Below are 26,813 nucleotides of genomic sequence, written 5' to 3' on the forward strand. Positions count from 1 at the left end.
TACATCATATACATCTGCATTGCATCAGCATTAATCATTACACTTTCAAGTGCTAAGAAAGCACCTCAAGATAGCTAAATTAATTAAATCTGCTAAAAAGCAACAATTAAGGGAACAGTGACCAAATATCTGTTCTTCTGGCTGTTCTACACCACCCTGCTACTACACCCAGCATACCGTTTATTTCCCAGTTCTTACAGAAACATCTAACTAAAATATCTAAAATCATTAAAACTTTGTAAAAACTAAAATATTTGTCAGTCTCACCACATTTGGCTACGCCTGTATGCTCTCTAAATTGTATGTTATTATTACACTGGAAAAAGCTAACAAATCATGAACTAGTATTGGAATTAGCATAAAACAGATGACACAAAATAGTCTCATCTGCCAGGAGATCACACTTGTTTTGTACATTAAAACCTTTGGACTGGAAGAAAGCAAATACACATTTCAAATGCTATGCAGTTGTCTCTGCAAAAAAATTGCATATCTGCCCTAGGGAGGAGATACTGGTCTTAAAACATAACATGGGAAGAGTCCAGGTAGAAGATTTTTTAGCAGGGTACCTTGGAGGTAAGTGATAACTTGTTTTTATGGATTTTGAATTAGTGTTACTATGTGAGAGCATAGCATAGAGCACTGTAGGTTAGATACAGGCATACAGCTGTCTAACTAGGAATCAAATTGCATACTATTAAATAACTTAAGTATTATTAAAATGTAATAGGGTATATTAAGGGCAAAATATAGCATAGAAAATGCTAAAGTTGTGTCATACAGTGTATTCTATGCATTTTTTTTGGTCCTCTAGGACAACTCTGTACTGATATCTGTCTGTGGTTTATAAGCACATGCAGTATTTCTGTTTAGTTGAAGTTTGTGTACAGACATCTCTGCTTTAAAGAGTTTATAATGTTCTTGTTCACAATTTCTTGCCTTTTGGCTCAGGATAATTTTTAAAACAGGATATACAAGATACATTTCAGTATTTGGGACACATTATTCCATTAACAAAACCCCTGAATTTTACAGATCTGTTGTATGGAACCCAAAGAATTTTATTTAGGAAATGATCTGTATGAATCTGACAGTAAAAAATTGTACAATGCTCCTTCAGAGGCCATATTATAGAGAAATGTAATGCAGAGTTTCTAGGACATAATTTCTCCAAAAAGTTTTGCTGTTCAGAAGCACCATAACATAGAACAAGGGAAGTAGAAGAGCTGTGAGGGCTCTGTGTGTCTCCATATAGGTTCCATGACCTCGAAATACTTAAACTAATAAGAACTTTTGCTTACTTCTGTATAGTACTAAATATATCTATCTTCTATAGGAGCTGCTAGTGTTATTGTGGGACACCCCTTGGATACTGTCAAGGTATTTAAATTGTTCTTTATTTGCATTTAATTTCTGACTATACGTATACTCTGTTTTGCATTCCAAAAAGGAGTTGCCAAACTAGAAAAAAATGTTTCTAAACTTGTGTGAAACCCCTGTCTTGTTAAATTACCCCTTACAGTTAATGCTGCCTTTTTCCAGTCTCACTACAACTTTGTTCACATCAGAAATGTTAAATAGGCCACCACCATATGTCAGAATACTTTTTCAAATCAAGGGATAGTGGATTATAGTATATGATTTATGTACTATTGGCGCATAGGCCATGAAATAGAGGAGGCGTTCAACTTAAGATAAATTAACACTGGGAAAACCAGTCTATTAACCCCTTTAAGAATAAAGGTGTATGTTTGGGAAACAACTGTCATGCCACATCCGGACATACATGCATGTGTGGTGTGTGAGGTATAGTTGTCAGTTTGTGATGCCAGGGCACCATTAACCAACACAGTCCAAGGTTTAGATAGCTTCTCCTGGGCCAAGTACAGGGACAATTATGGCACCAATGCAAAGTTATGGATAACTGTCTTTACTGAGGCAGGAGTAGTTGTTAAAATCCTCACAGTTGTTACGCCGAGCGCTCCGGGTCCCCGCTCCTCCCCGGAGCGCTCGCTACACTCTCCTCACTGCAGCGCTCCGGTCAGATCCACTGACCCGGGGCGCTGCGATACCGCCTCCAGCCGGGATGCGATTCGCGATGCGGGTAGCGCCCGCTCGCGATGCGCACCCCGGCTCCCGTACCTGACTCGCTCTCCGTCGGTCCTGTCCCGGCGCGCGCGGCCCCGCTCCCTAGGGCGCGCGCGCGCCGGGTCTTTGCGATTTAAAGGGCCACTGCGCCGCTGATTGGCACAGTGGTTCCAATTAGTGTGTTCACCTGTGCACTTCCCTATATCACCTCACTTCCCCTGCACTTCCTTGCCGGATCTTGTTGCCATCGTGCCAGTGAAAGCGTTTCCTTGTGTGTTCCTAGCCTGTGTTCCAGACCTCCTGCCGTTGCCCCTGACTACAATCCTTGCTGCCTGCCCCGACCTTCTGCTACGTCCGACCTTGCTTCTGTCTACTCCCTTGTACCGTGCCTATCTTCAGCAGTCAGAGAGGTTGAGCCGTTGCTAGTGGATACGACCTGGTCACTACTGCCGCAGCAAGACCATCCCGCTTTGCGGCGGGCTCTGGTGAAAACCAGTAGTGACTTAGAACCGATCCACTAGCACGGTCCACGCCAATCCCTCTCTGGCACAGAGGATCCACTACCTGCCAGCCGGCATCGTGACAGTAGATCCGGCCATGGATCCCGCTGAAGTTCCTCTGCCAGTTGTCGCTGACCTCACCACGGTGGTCGCCCAGCAGTCACAACAGATAGCGCAACAAGGCCAACAGCTGTCTCAACTGACCGTGATGCTACAGCAGCTACTACCACAGCTTCAGCAATCATCTCCTCCGCCAGCTCCTGCACCTCCTCCGCAGCGAGTGGCCGCTTCAGGCCTACGACTATCCTTGCCGGATAAATTTGATGGGGACTCTAAGTTTTGCCGTGGCTTTCTTTCCCAATGTTCCCTGCACTTGGAGATGATGTCGGACCAGTTTCCTACTGAAAGGTCTAAGGTGGCTTTCGTAGTCAGCCTTCTGTTTGGAAAAGCCCTGTCTTGGGCCACACCGCTCTGGGACCGCAATGACTCCGTCACTGCCTCTGTACACTCCTTCTTCTCGGAAATTCGAAGTGTCTTTGAGGAACCTGCCCAAGCCTCTTCTGCTGAGACTGCCCTGTTGAATCTGGTCCAGGGTAATTCTTCCGTTGGCGAGTATGCCGTACAATTCCGTACTCTTGCTTCAGAATTATCCTGGAATAATGAGGCCCTCTGCGCGACCTTTAAAAAAGGCCTATCCAGCAACATTAAAGATGTTCTGGCCGCACGAGAAATTCCTGCTAACCTACATGAACTCATTCACCTAGCCACTCGCAATGACATGCGTTTTTCCGAAAGGCGTCAGGAGCTCCGCCAGGATATGGACTCTGTTCGCACGAGGCGTTTTTTCTCCCCGGCTCCTCTCTCCTCTGGTCCCCTGCAATCTGTTCCTGTGCCTCCCGCCGTGGAGGCTATGCAGGTCGACCGGTCTCGCCTGACACCTCAAGAGAGGACACGACGCCGCATGGAGAATCTCTGCCTGTACTGTGCCAGTACTGAACACTTCCTGAAGGATTGTCCTATCCGTCCTCCCCGCCTGGAAAGACGTACGCTGACTCCGCACAAAGGTGAGACAGTCCTTGATGTCTACTCTGCTTCTCCACGTCTTACTGTGCCTGTGCGGATATCTGCCTCTGCCTTCTCCTTCTCTACTATGGCCTTCTTGGATTCCGGATCTGCAGGAAATTTTATTTTGGCCTCTCTCGTCAACAGGTTCAACATCCTGGTGACCAGTCTCGCCAGACCCCTCTACATCAATTGTGTAAATAATGAAAGATTGGACTGTACCATACGTTTCCGCACGGAGCCCCTTCTAATGTGCATCGGATCTCATCACGAGAAGATTGAACTTTTGGTCCTCCCCAATTGCACTTCCGAAATTCTCCTTGGACTTCCCTGGCTTCAACTTCAGTCTCCAACCCTGGATTGGTCCACTGGGGAGATCAAGAGTTGGGGGTCCTCTTGTTCCAAGGACTGCCTAAAACCGGTTCCCAGTAACCCTTGCCGTGACTCTGTGGTTCCTCCTGTAACCGGTCTCCCTAAGGCCTATATGGACTTTGCGGATGTTTTTTGCAAAAAACAAGCTGAGACTCTACCTCCTCACAGGCCTTATGATTGTCCTATTGACCTCCTCCCGGGCACTACTCCACCCCGGGGCAGAATTTATCCTCTGTCCGCCCCAGAGACTCTTGCCATGTCTGAATACGTCCAGGAAAATTTAAAAAAGGGCTTTATCCGTAAATCCTCCTCTCCTGCCGGAGCCGGATTTTTCTTTGTGTCCAAAAAAGATGGCTCTCTACGTCCTTGCATTGACTACCGCGGTCTTAATAAAATCACGGTAAAGAACCGCTACCCCCTACCCCTCATCTCTGAACTCTTTGATCGCCTCCAAGGTGCCCACATCTTTACCAAACTGGACTTAAGAGGTGCTTATAATCTCATCCGCATCAGAGAGGGGGATGAATGGAAAACGGCATTTAACACTGGAGATGGACACTTTGAGTATCTGGTTATGCCCTTTGGCCTGTGCAACGCCCCTGCCGTCTTCCAAGACTTTGTTAATGAAATTTTTCGTGATCTCTTATACTCCTGTGTTGTTGTATATCTGGACGATATCCTGATTTTTTCTGCCAATCTAGAAGAACACCGCCAGCATGTCCGTATGGTTCTTCAGAGACTTCGTGACAATCAACTTTATGCCAAGATAGAGAAATGTCTGTTTGAATGCCAATCTCTTCCTTTCCTAGGATACTTGGTCTCTGGCCAGGGACTACAAATGGATCCAGACAAACTCTCTGCCATCTTAGATTGGCCACGCCCCTCCGGACTCCGTGCTATCCAACGTTTTTTGGGGTTCGCCAATTATTACAGGCAATTTATTCCACATTTTTCTACCGTTGTGGCTCCTATCGTGGCTTTAACCCAAAAAAATGCCGATCCCAAGTCTTGGCCTCCTCAAGCGGAAGACGCCTTTAAACGGCTCAAGTCTGCCTTTTCTTCGGCTCCTGTGCTCTCCAGACCTGACCCATCTAAACCCTTGCTATTGGAGGTTGATGCCTCCTCAGTGGGAACTGGAGCTGTCCTTCTACAAAAAAATTCTTCCGGGCATGCTGTTACTTGTGGTTTTTTTTCTAGGACCTTCTCTCCGGCGGAGAGGAACTACTCCATCGGGGATCGAGAGCTTCTAGCCATTAAATTAGCACTTGAGGAATGGAGGCATCTGCTGGAGGGATCAAGATTTCCAGTTATTATTTACACCGATCACAAGAACCTCTCCTACCTCCAGTCTGCCCAACGGCTGAATCCTCGCCAGGCCAGGTGGTCTCTGTTCTTTGCCCGATTTAATTTTGAAATTCACTTTCGCCCTGCCGATAAGAACATTAGGGCCGATGCTCTCTCTCGTTCCTCGGATGCTTCGGAAATTGAACTCTCTCCGCAACACATCATTCCTCCTGACTGCCTGATTTCCACTTCTCCAGCCTCCATCAGGCAAACTCCTCCAGGAAAAACCTTCGTTTCTCCACGCCAACGCCTCGGAATCCTCAAATGGGGTCACTCCTCCCATCTCGCAGGTCATGCAGGCATCAAGAAATCTGTGCAACTCATCTCTCGCTTCTATTGGTGGCCGACTCTGGAGACGGATGTCGTGGACTTTGTACGAGCCTGCACTATCTGTGCCCGGGATAAGACTCCTCGCCAGAAGCCCGCTGGTTTTCTTCATCCTCTGCCTGTCCCCGAACAGCCTTGGTCTCTGATTGGTATGGATTTTATTACTGACTTACCCCCTTCCCGTGGCAACACTGTTATTTGGGTGGTCGTTGATCGATTCTCCAAAATGGCACATTTCATCCCTCTTCCTGGTCTTCCTTCAGCGCCTCAGTTGGCTAAACAATTTTTTGTACACATTTTTCGTCTTCACGGGTTGCCTACGCAGATCGTCTCGGATAGAGGCGTCCAATTCGTGTCTAAATTCTGGAGGGCTCTCTGTAAACAACTCAAGATTAAATTAAACTTTTCTTCTGCATATCATCCTCAATCCAATGGACAAGTAGAAAGAATTAACCAGGTCTTGGGTGATTATTTACGACATTTTGTTTCCTCCCGCCAGGATGACTGGGCAGATCTTCTACCATGGGCCGAATTCTCGTATAACTTCAGAGTCTCTGAATCTTCCTCCAAATCCCCATTTTTCGTGGTGTACGGCCGTCACCCTCTTCCCCCCCTCCCTACCCCCTTGCCCTCTGGTCTGCCCGCTGTGGATGAAATTTCTCGTGATCTTTCCATCATATGGAGAGAGACCCAAAATTCTCTCTTACAGGCTTCATCACGCATGAAGAAGTTCGCGGATAAGAAAAGAAGAGCTCCTCCCATTTTTTCTCCTGGAGACAAGGTATGGCTCTCCGCTAAATATGTCCGCTTCCGTGTCCCTAGCTACAAGTTGGGACCACGCTATCTTGGTCCTTTCAAAATTTTGTGCCAGATTAATCCTGTCTCTTACAAACTTCTTCTTCCTCCTTCTCTTCGTATTCCTAATGCCTTTCACGTTTCTCTTCTTAAGCCACTTATCATCAACCGTTTCTCTCCCAAATTTGTTTCCCCCACTCCTGTTTCCGGCTCCTCGAACATCTTCTCCGTCAAAGAGATTCTGGCTTCCAAAAAGGTCAGAGGGAAAAATTTTTTTTTAGTTGATTGGGAGGGTTGTGGTCCAGAAGAGAGATCCTGGGAACCTGAGGACAATATCCTAGACAAAAGTCTGCTCCTCAGGTTCTCAGGCTCTAAGAAGAGGGGGAGACCCAAGGGGGGGGGGTACTGTTACGCCGAGCGCTCCGGGTCCCCGCTCCTCCCCGGAGCGCTCGCTACACTCTCCTCACTGCAGCGCTCCGGTCAGATCCACTGACCCGGGGCGCTGCGATACCGCCTCCAGCCGGGATGCGATTCGCGATGCGGGTAGCGCCCGCTCGCGATGCGCACCCCGGCTCCCGTACCTGACTGGCTCTCCGTCGGTCCTGTCCCGGCGCGCGCGGCCCCGCTCCCTAGGGCGCGCGCGCGCCGGGTCTTTGCGATTTAAAGGGCCACTGCGCCGCTGATTGGCGCAGTGGTTCCAATTAGTGTGTTCACCTGTGCACTTCCCTATATCACCTCACTTCCCCTGCACTTCCTTGCCGGATCTTGTTGCCATCGTGCCAGTGAAAGCGTTTCCTTGTGTGTTCCTAGCCTGTGTTCCAGACCTCCTGCCGTTGCCCCTGACTACGATCCTTGCTGCCTGCCCCGACCTTCTGCTACGTCCGACCTTGCTTCTGTCTACTCCCTTGTACCGCGCCTATCTTCAGCAGTCAGAGAGGTTGAGCCGTTGCTAGTGGATACGACCTGGTCACTACCGCCGCAGCAAGACCATCCCGCTTTGCGGCGGGCTCTGGTGAAAACCAGTAGTGACTTAGAACCGATCCACTAGCACGGTCCACGCCAATCCCTCTCTGGCACAGAGGATCCACTACCTGCCAGCCGGCATCGTGACAACAGTACAGATCAGAGTGGCAGAGATGCAGTGTAACCCTTGGGAGCCCCTTTGCCTTGCTGAAACTTGTGGTGCTTTACACCCACTTAACTTTACTGGCTTTTAGGTACTGATGACTTGGGACTTTAGACTTGACTTTAAGGTATCCCACACTTACTTGTGTTCTGCTAAAGACCAATTAAAGCTACTTTGCCAGGGTATAGACTAGCCCTTGGGAGCCAGCTGCCTGAGGCTTTCTACCGTATCTATCCCAGACTAGCAGTGTGTGGCGTGTCGACTCACCGGCTCCTGTGCCACCGCTAGGAATTTCCGACTCCTGGGCAGGGAACACATGCAGAATGGTGTGGTCGCTGACTTAAAAATTTTGTTTAGGCTTCCCTTGAATAACATCACACTTCTACTGACTCGTCTCCACACTGTAGCTCAAACTAAGCTCTGCACTCAGGCTTTCACTACACTGAACAACTCCTCCCCCAATATTATATATGTGCCATTGGGCATCAGGGTTATATGGTCAACTCTGCATCATTCCTCCTAACAGATATCCTTCACATTTATTAAAGATAAAGTGCAAAAACACCATAAACCAACAGGCAAAACTGTAATATATATCAAGACATCGCCTAAGCAGTACCTGAGGCAATTGTTACACTCTGCACTCCGACCGCAAGCACTTGGGTGCAGAGTCCCCGTGTCCCGTCTGGCGGCGGGGCTGGGATTAGCATCGCGGGATGTGCATGCATGCAAATCCCAGCCCGTCACTCACCATGCTCCGCTGCCACCTCCTCCTCTGTGTCTCAGCTCCAGAGCACGCGATTTAAAGGGCCAGTACACCCATAATTACTGTTACACCTGTCACTACATTATTAAATTCCTGCGCCTCCCCCAATTCCCTACCGGATCTTCAGTGCCCCTAGCCTGAGATTAAGCACTCCATATAGGCCTTAAACTGTGAGTGACTACCGCTGTGCTATTTTGCTGAATATCGACATAAGCAAATTCACACAAGACAATGTTAGTATTAATCGCCTTCTCAGCACTGACTCCCAAGGAGTTCTGTCCGTTTATTAGAAAATCACCTTAGTTTTTATATTTGACAAAAAGAGGAGGTTTAGTTATTACGTCAAAATCATCATGTTACATTTTGATTGGTTGTTTGCGTATTGCATCTGTATATATTAGCATATCTAGAATCCATTATTTTTTTCTTGGCAGAAGTTCTTTTACCGGGAAATTCCAGAATTCTCTGTCCGTCAGATATTTTGTCTTTGGACTTCTTATGTTGGTCCTCCAGACGTCATCTCAGGGTCTCCATCTTAGTCACGAGCAAATTGCAAGCTGATTTATGGGTTATGGGTAGTTAACAAATAGCTTTCTCCAGCAATGGCATATCAGTATTAATATATTGATCAGTCATCAGAAACATAAGGGTCATCCTTATCACTACCTCATTGTGCTTCTCTTCTCCTGCTCGGCCTACCATGGTACACGCCCTGAGTCTGCTCCTGTTCTATAACGCGGCATCCCGAACAGCTTACAGGACAGCCGGAGGGCCCCTACCTGCCTCCTCGCTGTCCGATCGCCGAATGACTGCTGAGTGCCTGAAATCCAGGCATGAGCAGTCAAGCGGCAGAATCATTGATCAATGGTTTCTTATTAGAAACCATTGAACAATGTAAAAGATCAGTGTGTGCAGTGTTATAGCCCCCTATGGGAGCTATAACACTGCAAAAAAAAAGAAGTGAATAAAGATCATTTAACCCCTCCCCTAATAAAAGTTTGAATCACCCCCCTTTTCCCATTTAAAAAAAATAAACAGTGTAAATAAAAATAAACATATGTGGTATTGTCGCGTGCGGAAATGTCCTAATTATAAAAATATATCATTAATTAAACCGCACGGTCCATGGTGTACGCGCAAAAAATTTCCAAAGTTCAAAATAGTGTATTTTTGGTCACTTTTATATAATGAAAAAATGAATAAAAAGTCAGATCAATGCAAAAATGGTACCGCTAAAAACTTCAGATCATGCCGCCCCATACACGGAAAAATAAAAAAGTTATAGGGGGTCAGACAAAATAAAACCTATATAAGTAGGGTATCATTTTAATCGTATGGACCTACAGAATAAAGAGGTGTAATTTTTGCGGAAAAATGTACTGTGTAGAAAGGGAAGTTACAAAAGTTACAAAATGGCGTTTTTTTTTTCAATTATGTCTCACAATGATTTTTTTTTTCATTTTCGCTGTAAATTTTTGGGTAAAATGACCCCGGGTCCTTAAGGGGTTAATCTCAGAGTTATTTGATTGTCTGGGAGGTGCCAGGATTTTCTCTAAACTAGAACTTCGTGGAGCTTATAATTTGATTTGTATACGTGAAGGGGACGAATGGAAGACTGTGTTTAATACTCGTGACGTAGTTTTGCAGATGCGGGAGGTTGGAATCCCGGCACGGGTTTCCTAGACCTTCCCGTGGATGGCGACTTCGGCCCTGAAGCGATACACCGGCGGGTTAGACAGCAGTCAAAGAGGAGGCAGAGATATAGTGATAGCTTTTTATTATTTTCATAAAAAGTATTGGTGCTCAGTTGGACAAAGCATTTCGGAGGGACTCCCTCCTTCCTCAGGTCCGCATTACAGTGTGCACAGACAGTGTTCAATATATACATACATGTACATGAATACATTAACATTACGACATTTGAAAATTGGCGGGTTTGGTTTCTATTGGAGGCTGGGTCTGTGACGTCCGCCTCCCATTGCTGATAGTGGTATATAGAAGAGAATAGGATAGCAATATAACAATGTGATTTTTTTGTCCATTGAAATACATGGGCCCATTGTTGTCTGTGGAGAGCTTGTGGCAGAAAAAATGAATGCTGAGCAGGAGGATAAAGGTTGCAAAGTAGATGGGAGACCCTGATGTGTAAAGGATGTTGAACTAACCTTTAATTTATGATAGACAGATCTGGGTCAGTTTGCGATAAAGATAGACTTTGATCCGTGGGAACTAGGTCAATTGGTAATTAAGATTGTGTTTGAAGCATGGGAACTGGGTCAATTGGATACCATGTATGGGTGAGCTCATTGATTGGAATAGGATGTGTTTTATAAAGTATGAAAAATGAATGAATGGTTGTGTGAGTGAAGGGGTTGTAGACTGTATAGTTTGCCAGTAGGTGGCAGCAGTGTATTATGTGATAGATATGTTGTACCACAGTGTAAAGTGAAATGAAATTGAAAGGTTGTACAATTATACAATATCTGTTGCAGTGGGTTTAAGATACATCTAATATAAAGTCCATTTGACAGTAAGAAATTAAGATATATAAACAGACAATGGTCACAAAAACGCAATAGTTTCCCAGTGATCTTGTTGAGCATCAACATTATTGTATTGAAATTAAATTGGACATGATCAGTATGCTGATTCCTGTATTGAGGAATATATTAGTTGGTGGTCTCTTGGTTATCATGTTTGCGGAGTAGTTTTGCAAGGAACTGTTTTGGGGGGTAGCTGACTATTTGGGCATGAGGAATATTGAGTTGGTGTACGGACTTGGACATAGTGGCCCACATTTATGATTGTAGGTGTAAGTGAAGCTTTTTTTTACACCTTTTTTGTGTGTGCTGATAATGTGTAGGATCACCAAATTTATTAAATGTTCACAGAGCATTTGATAAATTTTGTGCAAGTAAACATTTTCTAAAATGTCTCTCTTCACATACACTAAAAAGCTATGCCAGGTCTGGGATGGTGTAGTTTTAGACACTTTTCAGTGGCTTTGCGCCTTTTTACAAAAGGCGCAGTTCATAAATCCCTTCTATATCATGTGTATTGCCAAAATCAGTGGATCGCAACTCAAAATCAATGGATTGCAACTCAAAATCAGCAGAAATGTGTAAACAAAAAGGCACAAATAAACCCTGCTTGCGCCTTTTTGCACCTCTTGTAGACACAAAAAAACTGTCTATAGACAATGATAAATGTCGGCCATAGTTTTTTCAGCAGATTTCAAGTGGGTTTTGTTGGGGGGCTCAGTGGCTTCATTGAGACCTTGTGGTTGTAAAGTATCCAGGCGGAAGATCCAAAACATTTCCCTTCTGATGAGGGTTTCAAATATGTTGGGAATGTGGTTAGGGACGTGATCAATTGGACAGATAGTGAAAGGGTCTTTGTCATCCAGGTGTAATTCTGTGCAGTGTTTGGAGATGCTGGGGGATATGTGTCAATGGGGGAGATGTATCATTGCATTTAGACCATTTTTCACGTCTACAAATTTTGCGCAATTGCGCTTTTTTTTGCATAGAGCTGCGTTTTTTTGGGTGGACAGTTTTCTAAAGTTGTCACCAGTTTGGTCTACCGTACACCACCTAATCCAGTGGACTGATATTTATCAATTGCGCAAAAAAAAGTAGATGTTTTTTTTTGCGCAATTGCGCTTTTTTTGCAAGAAAAGTAGTCTAAACCTAAGAGTGCTAGCAAGGACTCGTAGAAAATGGCAGACGGTGGAAGATGCAGGTGGGGGATGCAGGACCTGTCTCTCAGCACTGCAGTACTACAACTACTCCCATCATGGGACAGAATCTGTCCCATAATGGGAGTAGTTGTGGTACCACAGCGCTGAGAGACGCACATCCCCCGTCTGCGGGACTCTATTGTGACTGTTAGGACTACTACTCCAATCATGGACAGACTCTGTCCATGATGGGAGTTGTAGTCCTGGGGCTGAAGGACAGATCGCAGCAGGTCATTCTCCAGAGACCCGCTGCGATATGCATTTATTAACTTAAAAAGCCGGCGGTACATGCGGCTCCACTGCGCTGCCACTGGCTCCCGTATGCAGATGTCACGATTCCTAATCCCCGCCGCCGGGAGAGGGGAGCTCTGATTGGTGGAAAGCTATTCACCACTATGCACCAATCAGAGCTCCTGTCTTCTGGTGGGGATTATGAATTGTAACAGGTCTATACAGGAGAGCGAGTGGAGCCGCTTCTACAGTATATAATTGTTATGTGTATTTCCCCACCACAGACTAATAGTGACCCCCTGTAAAGTGAGCGCTGGGACCGCTGTGTGATTGACAGGTCCCCAGCACAAGTGTCCGGCCCCACTGACCTTTATATGTTGTAAATCTTTATGATACACACTGCCCGTCCTCCTCTTCTTTCTTCTGATGCCGGAGACGCGCGGCTTCTGCTTTCACTATAGTCAGAGTGCCCCCTGCCGTTGTCTGGCCCCAGCCCTGTGCAGTGTGGAGGCAGGGAGGGAGCGCTCTGTCTATAGACTATGATATAGAAGCCGCACGTCTTCGGCATCAGAAGAATGAAGAGGAGGACGGGCAGTGTGTATCATAAAGATTTATAACATGTAAAGGTCAGTGGGGCCGGACACTTGCGCTGGGGACCTGTCAATCACACAGCGGTCCCAGCGCTCACTTTACAGGGGGTCACTATTAGTCTGTGGTGGGGAAATACACATAACAATTATATACTGTAGAAGCGGCTCCACTCGCTCTCCTGTATAGACCTGTCACAATTCATAATCCCCACCAGAAGACAGGAGCTCTGATTGGTGTATAGTGGTGAATAGCTTTCCACCAATCAGAGCTCCCCTCTCCCGGCGGCGGGGATTAGGAATCGTGACATCTGCATACGGGAGCCGGCGGCAGCGCAGTGGAGCCGCATGTACCGCCGGCTTTTTAAGTTAATAAATGCAGATTGCAGCGGGTCTCTGGAGAATGACCTGCTGCAATCTGTCCTTCAGCCCAAGGACTACAACTCCCATCATGGACAGAGTCTGTGCATGATGGGAGTAGTAGTCCAAACAGTCACAATACAGTTTCACAGCTGGGGGATGTGTAAGAGCCATCCCTCAGTACTGCGGTACTACAACTACTCCCATCATGGGACACAAAATTTCCCATGATGGGAGTAGTAGTCCAAGGGCAGACTGACGGATCTCAGGGGTCTCACTCTTGAGACCCCTTGCAACTTCTCCGCTCCTGCCCCCTAGTGATGACATCATTAGGGGGCGGAGCTTCACAGTCCAGGCCTGAAGCCAGGGTGGTAAGTATGGCTCTGTTCTCATTATGCGTTTTGCATAATGGAAACAGAGCCTTTTTGGCAGTGTGTTCCCAAACAGGGAGACTCCACCTGTTGTTTACCTACAGCCCCCATGATGGGAGTTGTAGTTTAGCAACAATTGGAGGCTCCCTCTTTAGGAACACACTGCATTATGTGCTCTCTCCCCAGGGGAGAGCGCCAAAAATGTACTGACCCATTTTTCGTGTTTTTATTTTCTTGTCATTTCAGATAAGTGAATGCAGAGGACTACCTGTGATTCGGTGGAGTGTGACGATGACTAGCATTTTTTTAATGTCAATAAAAGGGTTAACGAGGGCTGTGGGGGAGTGTTTTTTTAAATCAATTTTTTATTTCATGTGTTGTGTTTTTTATAATTGAAATTTCAGGCTTAGTAGTGGAAGCCGTCTTGTAGACGGAATCTATTACTAAGCTGGGCTTAGCGTTAGCCCCGAAAACAGCTAGCGCTAACCCCCAATTATTACCCCGGTACTCACCGCCACAGGGGTGCCGGGAAGAGCCGTTACCAACAGGCCCGGAGCATCAAACATAGCGCTCCTTGGCCTAGGCGGTAACAGGCTGGGGTTATTTAGGCTGGGGAGGGCCAGTAACAATGGTCCTCGCCCATCCTGGTAATGTCAGGCTGTTGCTGATTGGTTGGTGTCTGATTGACACTGAAAATATGGGGAAGCCTATGTGTTGTTTTTTTTTGTAATAAAAAAAAGTGTGTGGTTCCCCATATTTTCAGTGTCAGTCAGATACCAACCAATCAGCAACAGCCTGACGTTACCAGGGTGGGCGAGGACCATTGTTACTGGCTTTCCCCAACCTAAATAACCCCAGCCAGGAGCGCTATTTTTGACACTCCAGGCCTGTTGGTACTGGCTCTTCCCGGCAAACCTGTGGCGGTGGGTAACGGGGTAATAATTGGGGGTTAGTGCTAGCTGTTTAGCCCAGCATTGAAAAAAAAATTATTTAAAAAAAAAAAAAACACTCCCCACACAGCCCTCATTAAACCTTTTATTGACATAAAAAAAAGCTGGTCATCATCGCAATACACTGAATCTGACGTAATCCTCCCCATTCACGTATCTGAAATGAGAAAAAAAAAAAGGTTAGGACATCATTTGCGATCTCACCTGGGAAGTGCGCCCATACTGCAGTGTGGAACAGGGAGCCTCCAATTGTTCTTGTCTGCCTACTGTATCCTGTATATACAGTCATCTATAGATGGTTGTATATACAGGAGAGCGCACAAAGATTTAACTCAGAACTGCAGTGTGGGTTAACTCTTTCCTTGCTGGGCTCCTGTATAGTATACATGGATACACTATGCCCCCTGTATATTATACAGCGGGCGGAGGTAAGTAGTGATGCTCTGCACCCTGTATATGTATATGCTATACATCACTCCTTACCTCCTTACACTCCGTGGGGCGGGCGCTCTGCATTCGACCCATGGAGTAGTACCTGCAGTGAAAAAAATGCACACAGGGTACAAAAATGTTTGTTTCCGCACACCAGCAAAAATGCAAGAAAAAACACAAGGGGAGAGATTAATCACAACCTATGTAGAGGAAGAGCGGTGCAGTTGCCCATAGCAACCTATCAGATTGCTTCTTTCATTTTTGTAAAGAAGTAATCTGATTGGTTGCCATGGGCAACTGCACTACTCTTCCTTTGTACAGTTTTTGATAAATCTCCCCCAAGAAAAATTACCAAAATGCAGGAAAAGCTGGGACCGTTTTTCAGGCGTTTTTTCTGGTGGACAAAAAAAAATCTCAGTGGAATCCTGAAAAACAATAGAACAAAAGCCCAGCGTCCAGGATACACCACTTTTCCTGTGAGGTGTAGAACAGGTCTACAAATAGAACTGTGTGGAGATTTAGACCATTGCACGAAATTTATCATGGGGCTTGCACAAGTTTGATAAATTTGGAGAAATTGCTCCAAATTTAGACCAACCAAAATGATCTACAAAAAACGTCTACCAACAACAACATTGATACATCTCTCCCAATGTTGGTGTAGGTAGATGTCTTGTTTAGATCACTTTGGTTGATCTAAATGTTGTGCAATTGCACCAAATTTACCATACTTGTGCAAGGCACATGATAAATTTCGTGCAAAGTTCAAAATTTACACACAGTTCTATTTGTACACCTGATCTACACCTCACAGGAAAAGTTGACACAGGGATTTTGCTCTATTGCTTTGAGGCTCGGATTCCAGCTGTTACTGCTTGGTTGGTATCTGGCTGATACTGAAAAAATTAGGGAACCACACACGTTTTTTTTATTTCTAAAAAAAAAACACATACCAACCAAGCAGCAACAGCCTTTGTTACTGTCTTTCCCCAGCCTAAATAATGCCAGCCTATTACCACCTTGGCCCAAGAGCGCCATTTTTGAAGCTCCTGGCCTGTTGGTACCGGCTCTTCCCGGCATCCCTGTGGAGGTGGGTACCGGGGTAATAATTGGAGGTTAGCGCTAGCTTATTTTGGGGCTAACGCTAAGCCCTGGCTTAGTAATGGATTCTGTCTATAAGACGGCTTCCACTACTAACCTTGAAAATTCAATTATAAAAAAACACGGACACATTGAAAAAAAATGTTATTTAAAAAAAAAAAACACTCCCCCACAGCCCTTATTAACCATTTTATTGAAATAAAAAAAAATGCTGGTCATCGTCGCAGTTCACCTAGTCCTCCGCATTCACGCATCTGAAATGAGAAGAAAAGAAAAGCAAGAAATGTGGGTTAGTACATTTTTTGTGCTCTCCTCTGGGAAGAGCGCATATAATGCAGCGTGTTCCTAAACAGGAAGCCTCCAATTGTTGCTAAACTAAAACTTTCATCATGGGGGGCTGTAGTTAAGCAACAGCTGGAGGCACACTGGTTGCAAAACACTGAGAGTTTGTTACTTAACTCAGTGTTTCCCAACCCGTGCGCCTCCAGCTGTTGCAAAACTACAACTCCCAGCATGTACGGTTTGCCAGTGCATGCTGGGAGTTATAGTTTTGCAACAGCTGGAGGCACACAGGTAGGGAAACACTGAATTAGGAAACAGACAATGTTTCCCAACCAGTGTGCCTCCAGGTGTTGCAAAACTACAACTCCTAGCATGCCCAGGCAGCCAAAGGGCATGCTGAGAGTTGTAGTTTTGCAACAACGGGAGGAAAACAGTTTGGAGACCACTGTGTAGTGGTGTCCAAACTGTAGCCCTCCAGATGTTGCAAAACTACAACTCTCAGCATGCCCAGACTGCCAAGGCATGCCGGGAATTGTAGTTCAGCAACATCTGAAGGGCCAGATGTTACAGAACTACAACTCCCAGCATGCCTGGACTGTCTGGGCATGCTGTGAGTTGTAGTTTTGAAACATCTGGAAGAGCACAGATTGGAGACCACTGCACTGTTGGAGTGGTCTCCAAACTGCGGCCCTCCAGATGTTGCAAAACTACAACTCCCAGCATGCACAGACAGCCAAAGGCTGTCTGGGCATGCTGGGAGTTGTAGTTTTGAAACTACCAGAAGCAGCAGTGAAGAGCTTCACTGCTGCCTCTGATGCATATGCCGCCGCCGCCTCCTCCACTTACCCGCCGCCGCCAACAACCCGTGTGCCTCCAAGCTGTTAAGAGCCTGCCGCCGATCCCCACTATCGTGCCGGTACTTGGTAAGTGCCGCGGTCCCCGCCGCAGCTCTCGGCATCATCTTCCTCTGCTCTGCTCGGACTTCTAGCAGTGGGCAGGGCAGAAGAAATGAACTTTACCCCCCCCAGTCAGCTCATTTACTGTGGTTGGTCCACAGGGACCAATCACAGTGATCGCTGATCAGGACCATCGACAGATGGTCCTGGGGGGTGTTGAAGAAGTTGTGCCGTGCTGGAAACAGCGGGACTTCTGCCTGTTCACCCGTGCGATGCAGCGCATCGCCAGGTTAACTGAATGCCGTTTATAAACGGCGGAATGCGCGAAGGACCTGCGCAATCCGGCGTCAACGGCATTATGCAATGATCTCCAGAATGATCTGCTGCGATCCGCATTTAAATTAAAAAGCCGGCGGTGTCATAATTCATAATCCCCGCCGGAAGACGGGAGCTCTGATTGGTGGATAGCTATTGACCAATCAGAGCTCTCCTCTCCCGGCAGCAGGGATTATGAATTATGACAGTGTATACAGAAGTCGGCGGCAGCGCAGTGAAGCCACTTGTACCGCCCGGCTTATTAAGTTAATAAATGCAGATTGCTGTGGGTCTCTAGAGAATGCCCCAGGACTACAACTCCCATCATGGACGGAGTCTGTCCATGATTGGAGTAGTAGTCCTAACAGTGCCAATAAAGTCCCGGAGCTGGGGAATGTACAAGAGCCGTCCCTCAGCGCTGCGGTACTACAACTACTACCATCATGGGACAGATTCTGTCCCATGATGGGAGTAGTTGTAGTATTGCAGTGCTGAGGGCTGGCTCCTGCATCGTCCAGCGTCCAACACTTTTCTATGAGTCCTTGCTACCACTCGTAGATTTTTTATTTATTTTTGCAAAAAAAAAGCGCAATTGCGCAAAAAAATCTACGTTTTTGCGCAAATGATACATTCCAGTCCACTGGATTAAGTTGTTTATGGTACACCAAGCAAGTGACAACTTTTGAAAATCATCCACCAAAAAAAAAAAAACGCAGCTCAAATGCAAAAAAAAGCGCAATTGCGCAAAATCTGTAGACATGAAAAGTAGTCTAAAGGCAATGATACATGTCCCCCGCTATGTAGTAGAAATTTCTTCTTGATATTGTTCCTATGTTTGTTCAGACAGCAATGTCATTCTTGTGTGGTCCTTGTTTCTTGCATTTGCAGGTGATGAGGTATATAATGTAGCTTGATTTGCAGTTGTAGAGGCCTTTTATCTGGAATTATTCTCCGTTGGTAGTGCTCTTAAAGGATTTGCTGCTGTGTGCTATGTTTTTGCAACACAGGCATTTGGTATTGCCACATTTGTATGCTCCTTTGATGGGGAGGGTACTGATGTTATTCTTGGGTTTGGTGTGTTGTTTGAGTTTGCTCGGGGCTAGCATATTCCGTAGGGTTAATGCTCTTCTGAGTGTTATATTGGGCTTTTCTGGAAGAATGGGTTTGAGTATTGGATCGGTTTGTAGTATGTGCCAATGTTTGTTTAGTGCCATACGGATGTTTCTATGTGCGCAGTTGTATGTGGTGATGAAGTTTAATCGGATATTTTCTGGTGTGTCGGAGGGTGCAGTTGCAGATTCCTTCGGTTTGAGGCAGTCATCTTGGGTAAGGTTCTTGTTTTTTTCGTAGGCTTCTTTTAAGAGAGATTCCAGGTATCCTTTGGCCTTAAAACGGTTTAAAAGGGTTCTGGCTTGTTGTTTGACTGTTTTGTTATTGGTGCAGTTCTTCTGGATGCGCTTATATTGACTGAATGGTATATTTGTCCACCATTTTTTGTAATGTCCACTGTTGAATGCTAGATAACTGCTTGAATCAACTTTCTTGAAGTGGGTTGCTGTGATAATCTTTCCGTTTTTATTGCTTATTTTGAGGTCTAGAAAGTCAATTTTTTCACTGGAGTGATTGGATGTGAGTTTGATCCCCCAGTTATTGCAGTTGATGTTGTCCACGAATGGTTGGATGAGGTGTGGGGGCCCTTTCCATAGTACAAAGAGGTCGTCTATGTAGCATCTGTATATGACCACGTGATCTTGGTAGAGTGTTTAAATAGTGATAAATTTTTTCTTCAAAGGCCCCCATGACCAGTTTAGCATAAGACGGTGCCACCCTTGTGCCCATTGCGGTGCCGCATGTCTGATGGTAGGTGGCGCTGTCATACCTGAAGAAGTTGTTGGTGAGGATGATCCGGAGACAGTCTAGAAGGAATCCTTGTTAGTTGGGAGGGATGGTGATGTAATTTTGTAGTATGTTTTTGATGCAATCCAGACCGATATTGTGTTTGATGTTGGAGTACAGTGATGTGACATCTAGGGTGATGAATATGAAGTTTTCTTCCCATTTCAGTAAGATTTTGATTAAGTCATCAGAGCTCTTGAGGTAGCTCGGGAGTATTTTTACGTAGTCTTGAAGGATGAGGTCTAGGTAGTGGGACAGTTGGGATGTGTGGCTGTTGATACCAGAGATGATCGGGAGGCCGGGTGGGTTTGTGGTGTTCTTGTGGATTTTTGGTAAGTGGTAGAAGAATGGTATGGATCGGTTGTTGATGAGTAGGAACTGTTTCTTGTTTTTGTTGATGATATTGTGACTTAGTGCTTGAACCAGCATGTGTTGTAGTCTGTCTTGTAGTGGTGGGAAGGGATTGTGGTCCAGTTTGCGATAGTAGTCAGAGTTGTTCAGAATGGTTAATGCTTTGTTGTGGTAATCTTGGTAGTCCTGAATGATGAATCTACCCCCTTTTTCGGCAGGTCTGATTACAATATTTCTATTTTTGTGGAGGTCTTTTAGGGCACGTTGTTCTGGTTTGGTGAGTTTCCCTTCTTTTTGGGATTGGCTGGTGATAGCTGGTAGTTGTTTTAGTTCTTTTGCCATCAGGTCATGGAAGGTTCTGATTGTGTGGCCTTGGCTGTGTAATGGGTAAAATTTGGATTTGTTCTTTATGAGTGGGTGCTTTCCTTCTGGTTGAGTAGTTGTAGTATCTTCATCCGTAGATCTTGGTTGGGGGGCTTGATTTGGCAGGAGAAAGTGTCTTTGTAGAGTAAGTTTGCGCATGAACTGGTGTAGATCTAGAAACAGAGTGAAATTGTTGGGTTTGTGGCTTGGACAAAATGAAAGACCTTTTCTTAGCAGAGTTATTTCATGGGTGTTCAGTTGGTGGGAGGAGAGATAGAAAACTTTGACTAGCGTGTCTTTGTCTTGGTTGTTGTTTGTTTCTTGATATGCTATTTCATTAGTGATATTAGTGATAGACTTCTAGAGTCTACTTTCTTTCTTTTTTTCTCTTATTTCTTCCTCCTCGTTTCCCCCCCTTCTGTGGTTTTTCTGTTTCTTGGGGTGATGGGGAGGAAGAAGTGCTCAATTTTTTCCCCGTGTGGTTTTATGCTTGCCTCCTGAAAATCCGACGGATTGGTGGTTGATTTCAAGTTCTTGTCGATGAATGGCTTCAGGAAGGGGACAGAGTTTTTTCCTGGGTGTTTGGAGTTGTCGATGGTTATGACGACTTCTTTGGTGAGTTCAGGTGTCCTCTCCATTGGAGACAGGATGATGAGGGGGTTGGAGTATGGTGGTGGTGTAGTGGGTTTATGAGTGGTGAAGATGGACAATTGGGATAAGGGAATCTCTGTGGGGATGGGTGAGCCAGAGGGTGGAGATGTTGACGTGGGTAAGGTGGTGTTGGCAGAGGAGTTAAGGGTTGCACGAAGGCTGAGGGGGGATTTGTGGATGTGTTTTTTTAGTTTGTCCAGAGTAAACATGATGTCCTGGAGTTTGCTGGGGTTGGGGATTGATCCCGGTGGGGACAGGGTGTGTGTTTTGGGGTGGTGTTGAGGGGGAGCAGTTTATGGGTTTGGGTGGTGTGGTCCGATTGTTGATGTGGGTGCTGGGTGGGATTTGGTCTGTGCTTTGGAGGGGGACAATCTGGGGGGTGATGGTCGTGGGTGTTGATGTGTGGTCTGTTGTAGGATGGGGGATGGGTGTGAGGAGGCAGAGGGGTATGTGGTGGAGTGAGGGTTGAGGCGTGGGGTATGGGTTTTTTGGTAGGTTCGGGTTTTATATATGGGTGGTCAGTATTTTGCGGGCGATCTGGCAGCTGGAGGGGCGGTATTGTTTGTGGTGGTAGGTGCTTTAGGTATCGCAGATTTGTTTTTGTTCCAGATCCGGTAAACTCCGTCGGCTCAATCTTTTTTATCCCTATTCAGTTTGCCTGCTTTTTTGGCAATGAGTTCTTGTTGTGCTCTGTTTATTCTAGAGGATAAATTCCTATCTAGTTTGTTATAGTCGCTGTGGGATGAAAAATCATTTAATTGTGTGATAACAAATGTTATTTCATTGTTCAATTGATTGCGCAAATACATTCTTTTTTTGCATATATGCTGCATCATTAGATTAGAACATTCATTTAGCAGTATTTCCCATTCTGCACAATACTCATCATCAGTTTGTCAGACATGTACAGGTTCAAGAAATCGATATCAAGGCTGTGTCTTTATTCATCATGTATTAAATCTTCCAGTTTATGGAACAGTTTCACCATAGTTACATAGTTACATAGTACGGTTGAAAAAAGACATACGTCCATCAAGTTCAACCAGGGAATTGAAGGGTAGGGGTCGTGTCTGGCATCTCTTCCGACACCCGTGTACCTGACAGTCCTTGCTGTGCTTGCGAGCAACCCGTGAGTTCGGCGATGTGAAGTAGTCCATCTTTAATGCAGAGGTGTCCGCTGCTGGTACTCAACAGCATTCGGTCTTGGGTTCCTCAGGATCCGTTCCGGTATCCCGATTGGCGGGTCCGTAGTGCAGTAGTATATGTAGGGGGGGAAAACTGTGAAAAAACGCCGCGTCCAGATGTTAGCTGCAAGTCAATAGAAAACTGCAAAATGCCAGATTCACTTGGCGTTTTTCAGTTTGGCGTTTTTTTAATCCTTTTGGCGTTTTTCAGCAATTTTGGGCTCAGAGGCTGAATTTTCAAAACGCCCGACAAAACCTAGTTTGGCGTTTTTTGCCCTGAAATCGTGGCGTTTTTATTCTTTTTTGTACTTAAGCGATCCAAAAAAGTGATGGAGATACCTTTTTTATAAAAATTTCGTAGGGTACCTTTAAAAAAATTTTATAAAAACGATACAGTAGTGATGGAAAAAATTGTACCTAATGAAATTTATCTTTTTTATTACGAAATGTTTATTAATTTTTAAACAGGGATCAATTTATGTGTGCGGGTAAAGCACTAAAAATGTAGCCGACAATAATAAAAATGTAGTGTGTGTGTGTGTGTGTTGCACTTTTTATTTATTTATTTATTTTTTAGGTAGTACTACTACTCCCAGCATGGACACACTGTTCCTTGATGGGAGTAGTAGTACCTGTACTAATTGACATATCACCTGTTGCGATCCTGTATAATGTATAGATGCGGCCAGCCGCTCTTCTATGATCCCCTGCACTGCCGTATATATACACATATTCATATTTCCCGCAGAGAGCTGTGATTGGCCAGATGGTTCCAGCCTATCACAGCTCTAGCAATATGTGTATATATACAGCAGTGCAGGGGACCAGAGAAGAGCGTCCGTTGCATCCATACATTATACAAGAGGATCACAGCAGGTGTCAGGAGTGATACCCGCTGTGATCTTTCCTACTACTACTCCCAACATGGAGCACACTCTGCTCCATGCTGGGAGCTGTAGTACCTGCATTAATAGACAGATCGCAGCAGGTGTCAGAAGTTACACTCGCTGCGATCTGTCTTAATGCAGGTACTACAGCTCCCAGCATGGAGCAGAGTGTGCTCCATGTTGGGATAAGTAGTGCCTGAAGATGTGTCCTACATCACAGTGGATGTCACTACTGACACCCGCTGTGATCGTCCTGTCTATAGCAGAGATGGAGCGACTGTATACATCGCTCGCATCCCTGCTCTGTACTCCGGGCCGACTACTCATTCATTCATCTTTTCCCCAGAGCTGTGATTGGCTGCAACCATCCGGCCAATCACAGCTCTGGGCAGAAAATATGAATAGAACATCACTCAGAGTACAGAGCAGAGGTGCGAGCGCTGTATAGAGCCGCTCTGCTTCTCTGCTATATAATGGATGGTGGCATTGGTTGTCAGACTGACACCCGGGGCGATATGTCTGTAGTACAGTTACTACTACTCCCAGCATTGAACAGTGTGTTCCATGCTGGGAGTAGTAGTACTACATAAAAAATGTAAAAAAAAAAAGTTAAATATACACACACACACACTTTAAAAACATTTTATAAAAATGTTGTTATAAAAAATAAACATTTAGTTAAATACTTTTTTACAGCCCTACTGCATCCTTTTTTTTTTTTTTGGTACCCAACTATTTTGTAAAAAAAAAAAAAATGCCAAAGGGGCCTAAAACGGGAATTCCACACAAAGGTAAAAAAGCAAGAAAAAACGCCAGAAAAAACGCAAAAACGCAGGGAAAAACTGGCAGTTTTTCTAGGGTTTTTCCAGACGTTTTTATGCCACAAAAATCGCAGGGCAAAAATCTCAGTGGAGTCCTAGCCTTAGGGGGACATGTATCATTGCCTTTAGACTACTTTTCATGTCTACAGATTTTGCGCAATTGCGCTTTTTTTTTCATTTGAGCTGCTTTTGTTTTGGTGGAGGATTTTCTAAAGTTGTCACTTGCTTGGTGTACCGTAAACAACTTAATCCAGTGGACTTGAATGTATCATTTGCGCAAAAAAAACGTAGATGGTTTATTTTGCGCAATTGCGCTTTTTTGCAAAAATCAACTAAAAATCTACGAGTGGTAGCAAGGACACGTAGAAAAGTGTCGGATGCTGGACGATGCAGGAGCCAGCCATCAGCACTGCAATACTACAGCTACTCACATCATGGGACAGAATTTGTCCCATGATGGTAGTAGTTGTAGTACCGCAGCGCTGAGGGACAGCTCTTGCACATTCCCCGGCTGCGGGGCTCTATTGGGACTGTTAGGACTACTACTCCCATCATGGACAGACTCTGTCCATGATGGGAGTTGTAGTCCTGGGGCTGAGGTGCAGATTGCAGCAGGTCATTCTCTAGAGACCCACAGCAATCCACATTTATTAATTTAATAAGCCGGCGGTTCATGCGAATTCACTGCGCTGCTGCCGACTTCTGTATACACTGTCTTAATTCATAATCCCAGCCGCCGGGAGAGGGGAGCTCTGATTAGTGAAAAGCTATTAACCAATCAGAGCTCCCATCTCCCGGCGGGGATTATGAATTATAAGAACTGTATATGAGCCCGCGGGCAGCGCAGTATAGCCGCATGTACCGCCAGCTTGTATAGTTAATAAATGCGGATCGCAGCAGGTCTCTGGAGAATGATCTGCTGCGATCTGCCCCTCTGCCCTTGGACTACTACTCCCATCATGGAACAGAGTCTGTCCCATTGTGGGAGTAGTTGTAGTACCGCGGTGCTGCTGAGGGATGGCACTTGCACATCCCCCGGCTGTGGAACATTTAGAATTACTACTCCCATCATGGACAGACTCTGCCCATGATGGGAGTTGTAGTCTGGGGGCTGAGGTGCAGATCGCACTGGGTCATTCTCCAGAGACCCGCTGCGATCCGCATTTATTAACTGTAAAAGTAGGCGGTTCTTGCAGCTACATCGCTCTGCCACCGGCTTCTACATACACTGTAATAATTCATAATCCCCGCTGCCGGGAGAGGGGAGCTCTGATTGGTCAATAGCTGTCCACCAATCAGAGCTCCCGTCTCCCGGCGGGGATTATGAATTATGACAGTGTATATAGAAGCCAGTGGCACATGTAGCCGCATGTACCACCAGGCTTTTAATTTAAATGCGGATCACAGCAGACGGCGGATTGCGTTGACGGCAGATTGCGCAGGTCCTTTGCGCATTCCGCCGTTTATAAACGGCATTCAGATAACCTGCATCGCACGGGTTAACTGGCAGAAGTCCCGCTGTTTCCAGCAGGGGACAACTTCTGCAACACCTTCCAGGACCATCTATCGATGGTCCTGGTCAGCGATCACTGTGATTGGTCCCTGTGGATCAATCACAGTGAATGAGCTGACTGGGGGGTAAAGTTCATTTCCCCTGCTCTGCCCGCTGCTAGAGCAGAGCAGGAGAAGATGATGCCGAGAGCTGCGGCGGGGACCGCTGCACTTACAGAGTACCGGCGCAACAGTGGGGACCGGCGGCAGGCTCTCAATAGCTGGAGGCACACGGGTTGGCGGCGGCGGGTAAGTGGAGGAGGCGGCGGCATCTGCTTTAGAAGCAGCAGTGAAGCTCTTCACTGCTTCTTCTGGTAGTTTCAAAACTACAACTCCCAGTATGCCCAGACAGCCTTTGGCTGTCTGGGCATGCTGGGAGTTGTAGTTTTGCAACATCTGTAGGGTCGCAGTTTGGAGACCACTGTGCAGTGGTCTCCAATCTGTGCTCTTCCAGATGTTGCAAAACTACAACTCACAGCATGCCCAGACAGTCCAGGCATGCTGGGAGTTGTAGTTCTGTAACATCTGGCCCTTCAGATGTTGCCGAACTACAATTCCCAGCATGCCTTGGCAGTCTGGGCATGCTGAGAGTTGTAATTTTGCAACATCCGGAGGGCTACAGTTTGGAGACCACTGCACAGTGGTCTCCAAACTGTTCTCCTCCAGTTGTTGCAAAATTACAACTCTCAGCATGCCCTTCGGCTGGGAGTTGTAGTTTTGCAACAACTGGAGGCACACTGGTTGGGATATATTGCCTGTATCCTAAATCAGTGTTTCCCTACCTGTGTGCCTCCAGCTGTTGCAAAACTATGACTCCCAGCATGCACGTACAAACCGTACATGCTGGGAGTTGTAGTTTTGCAACAGCTGGAGGCGCACGGGTTGGGAAACACTCAGTTAAGTAACAAACTCTCAGTGTTTTGCAACCAGTGTTCCTCCAGCTGTTGCTCAACTACAGCCCCCCCATGATGAGAGTTTTAGTTTATAAACAATTGGAGGCTCCCTGTTTAGGAACACACTGCATTATATGCGCTCTTCCCAGGGGAGAGCACAAAAAATGTATTAACCCATATTTCTTGCTTTTCTTTTCTTCTCATTTCAGATGCGTGAATGCGGAGGACTACATCAGATTCGGTGGACTGCGATGATGACCAACATTTTTTTAATTTCAATAAAATTGTTAACAAGGGCTGTGGGGGAGTGTTTTTTTTAAATACATTTTTTTTTCAATGTGTTGTTGTTTTTTTATAATTGAATTTTCAGGGTTTGTAGTGGAAGCCGTCTTATAGACCGAATCCATTACTATGCCAGGGCTTAGCGATAGCTCCAAAATCAGCTAGCGCTAACCTCCAATTATTACCCGGTACCCACCGCCACAGGGGTGCCGGGAAGAGCCGATACCAACAGGCCCGGAGCGTCAAAAATGGCGCTCCTGGGCCTAGGCGGTAACAGGCTGGCGTTATTT

General features: G+C 45.8%; 1 protein-coding gene across 1 annotated transcript in view; it reads left to right on the forward strand.

The window, feature by feature from the left end:
- Window positions 1-422: 422 nt before the first annotated feature.
- The window catches only part of SLC25A48 (solute carrier family 25 member 48), a 183,620-nt gene continuing 157,229 nt past the window's right edge, over window positions 423-26,813 (forward strand). The window contains exons 1-2 of the mRNA XM_056569460.1: window positions 423-576; window positions 1,337-1,380. Coding sequence (XP_056425435.1) covers window positions 531-576; window positions 1,337-1,380 — 90 coding nt within the window. The 5' untranslated portion in view covers window positions 423-530. The remainder of the gene's footprint in view (window positions 577-1,336; window positions 1,381-26,813) is intronic.

This window comes from Hyla sarda, chromosome 4 (assembly GCF_029499605.1).
Source record: "Hyla sarda isolate aHylSar1 chromosome 4, aHylSar1.hap1, whole genome shotgun sequence".
Lineage (NCBI taxonomy): Eukaryota > Metazoa > Chordata > Amphibia > Anura > Hylidae > Hyla > Hyla sarda.